At 46.6% G+C, this 2,824-nt stretch overlaps 1 protein-coding gene across 1 annotated transcript; it reads right to left on the bottom strand.

Moving 5' to 3' along the window:
* Positions 1–1,374: 1,374 nt before the first annotated feature.
* On the bottom strand, positions 1,375–2,552 carry LOC136971002 (uncharacterized). The gene has a single exon (XM_067265485.1). It carries the CDS (start codon positions 2,498–2,500, stop codon positions 1,724–1,726), a length of 777 nt encoding a protein of 258 aa, XP_067121586.1. The 5' UTR covers positions 2,501–2,552; the 3' UTR covers positions 1,375–1,723.
* Between the last annotated feature and the right edge of the window lie 272 nt (positions 2,553–2,824).

Raw genomic sequence — 2,824 nt, 5'->3', positions numbered from 1 at the left:
AGATGCCGCATTTGTCGTGGTGAACATTTATCTGGTTTTTGTTTGAAGGCATATATGAGCGGTTTTTGATCCGTGTAGATCGTGAATTCACGGCCTTCTAGCATGTGGCGAAATCGTTTTATTGATGTGTATATTGCCAATAGTTCTCTGTCGTAAGCTGACCAGTTGCGTTGATTTGGTGCCAGTTTCGCTGAGATAAAGGCGATGGGTTCCCATTTCCTGTTGTATTGCATCAGTGCTCCTCCAACCGCTACGTCTGACGCATCTACCCATATGCATAGTTTAGCTCCGGGTAGTGGATGGTGGAGAAGTGTGGCTTTGGACAGTGCTTCCTTAGCTGATACGAAGGATTGTTCTGCCGCTTCTGACCATTGCAGAGATCGTGATTCTGCTTTCCGAGTGAGTGACGTACGTTTCCCGTTCTTTTTTCCTTCTAGTAGCTGCACTAGCGGGGCGAGGGTGTGCGCCGCTCGAGGGATGCATCTCCTGTAGAAATTTATTACGCCTAAGAATCGTCTAAGTTGAGTGAGAGACGAAGGTTTGGGAAATTCTCGGATGGCTCTGACTCTATCAGGGAGTGGTTCCAGACCCTTTCCCGAGACCTTGAATCCGAGAAATTCGATTAATGGTACGCCGAAGGTGCATTTCGACGGATTTATGGTTAACCCATATTCTTGGAGGCGTTGGAATAAGTCGCGAAGATGCGAGATGTGTTCTTCCTGGGAGCGTGACGCTATTAATATGTCATCGACGAAAGCATATGCAAAGGGGAGTCCTCTGGTTACTTCGTCGATGAACCGTTGAAATGTTGCGGATGCGTTGCACAATCCGAATTGCATCCTGGTACTCTCGAAGAGACCAAACGGTGTCGTTATAGCTGTTTTGTGCACGTGCGGTGGGTAGATGGGTATTTGATGATAGGCCTTGATTAAGTCTATGTGAGAGAAGATTTGTGTTCCGTGCAGTTCCGATGTGAAATCTGCGATGTTTGGAACGCTGTATCTGTCCTTTATGGTTTGTGCGTTTAGAGCACGATAATCTCCCACGGGTCGCCAATCTGAACTGTTTTTCTTGGTGACCATGTGGAGTGGTGATGCGTAATTGCTTTTTGATGTTCGCATATGGCCGAGAGCTATCATCTTATCGAATTCGGCCTTAGCGATTTTAAGCCTATCGGGTGCTAGGCGACGTGGTTTCGCAGTTACGGGCTGACCAACAGTTTCTATGTGATGTACAACGTTGTGTTTTACGGGTTGGTTAGGACGTGGAGGTCTGGTGATCTCAGGAAATTCTTCCAATATCTTATGATATATGGAGTCGTTGGTCGTTATCTTGATAGAGTGGATGGAGGTTTCTAATAATTTGCCTGGAGAGTTTACCTTTGTCTGAACGTCTGTGAGACATTTTCGTCTAAGATTCGGTACCAAATGGAAGTGATACAAGAAATCTGCGCCTATTATTGCTGTTGACACGTTGCCAATAAGGAATTTCCAACGAAAAATTTTCTTTAACCCAAAATCGAGAGTGAGTGTTCGTTGGTCGTAGACATGAATTGCAGTTGTGTTTGCTGCCATCAAGGTCATTTGAGATGCGCGCTTCTTTTGTGACGAGGAGGCTGGAAATATTGATACGTCGGAACCTGTGTCGACGAGAAAGTTTACGTTCGTTCTCTTGTCTAGGATGAACAGGCGACGAGATTGCTCCGGCAAAGTGCATGTCGCCTCTACGCTTCGCCGCTCTCGTTTGTTGGAAAACTACACGGCGGAGTACATTTTTGTGCCTTTGCGCCAAAACGGTTGTGGTACCAGCAGTAGTTGTTGATACTGCGGTGAGTGGAATTGTTGCGATGTCCTGAACTACTGCGGGAGCGTCGAGAAAAATGGTCGCTGCGATCCCGACGTGCCTGCGTTAGTTTATCGATTCGCTTGTTAAGTTTATCTATTTCGACTAGTATTTTGTTGGTTAAGGTATCGGGCTTCTCAGGTTGCGACACTGAAGCTATCGTTGCAGGGGTTACTTCCACCACGCGGTCCGCTACTTCCGCTGCTTTGTCTACGTCGAGTGGGGTAATGGCGGCTAGGATAGATTGGACGGAAGTCGGAAGATGTTGTATGAATAACTCTAGTATAACTGCGTCCGGGATTTGAAAATTTTCCGCCCGACGCTTTAGAACACGTAGTAGTTCGGAAGGTTTGCGGTCTCCTAGCTGTTCTCCGGCCAATAGTTTTCGTAACTCTTGTTGAGACGATTCGCCGGATCGTTTAATAAGTTCCACCTTTATGTGACCGTACGGGTCTGTACGGTCCGGAGAAATAATAATGTCTCTAACCGTTGATGCGACTTCCGGTGGTAAATGAGCCACTACGTAGTTGAACTTTGTGGCACTTTCCGTGATCGGCTTTGGAGATCCTAGAGCAAATGTGCTTTCGCACATGTGGAACCATAAGGCTGGGTCGGAAAAGTTGTACGGAGGGATTTTTACTGCTCCAATCTCGGCCATGATCTGACGATTGAAGTCGTGAACAAGGAAGAACGACGTACCTGATGAAGGTTCCAATGGGTGGATTCGGTAGTTTTCTTAGTTGAATTACGTTATTAGTCCGGGTTCGGGTCACCAATGTAGTGTTTTTACTGCTATTAATTTTGCTTCTCGTCACTCCGCGCGATTAAAAACGAATGAGACGAACAGTAACAAAACTACGTTTATTTTCTGCTCGCGTAACAGTTACATGACTCGACGATGTGGCTAACAAAAGGCAACTGGCTGACCAAAAGGTCCCACAGGGTGAGTCCGGTCCCGTTCCAGGAAGTAATAACTCTTACC

Source organism: Centruroides vittatus, unplaced genomic scaffold (genome assembly GCF_030686945.1).
Source record: "Centruroides vittatus isolate TY-2023 unplaced genomic scaffold, ASM3068694v2 contig_2241, whole genome shotgun sequence".
Lineage (NCBI taxonomy): Eukaryota > Metazoa > Arthropoda > Arachnida > Scorpiones > Buthidae > Centruroides > Centruroides vittatus.
This window is presented reverse-complemented; position numbering and strand designations above follow the sequence as displayed.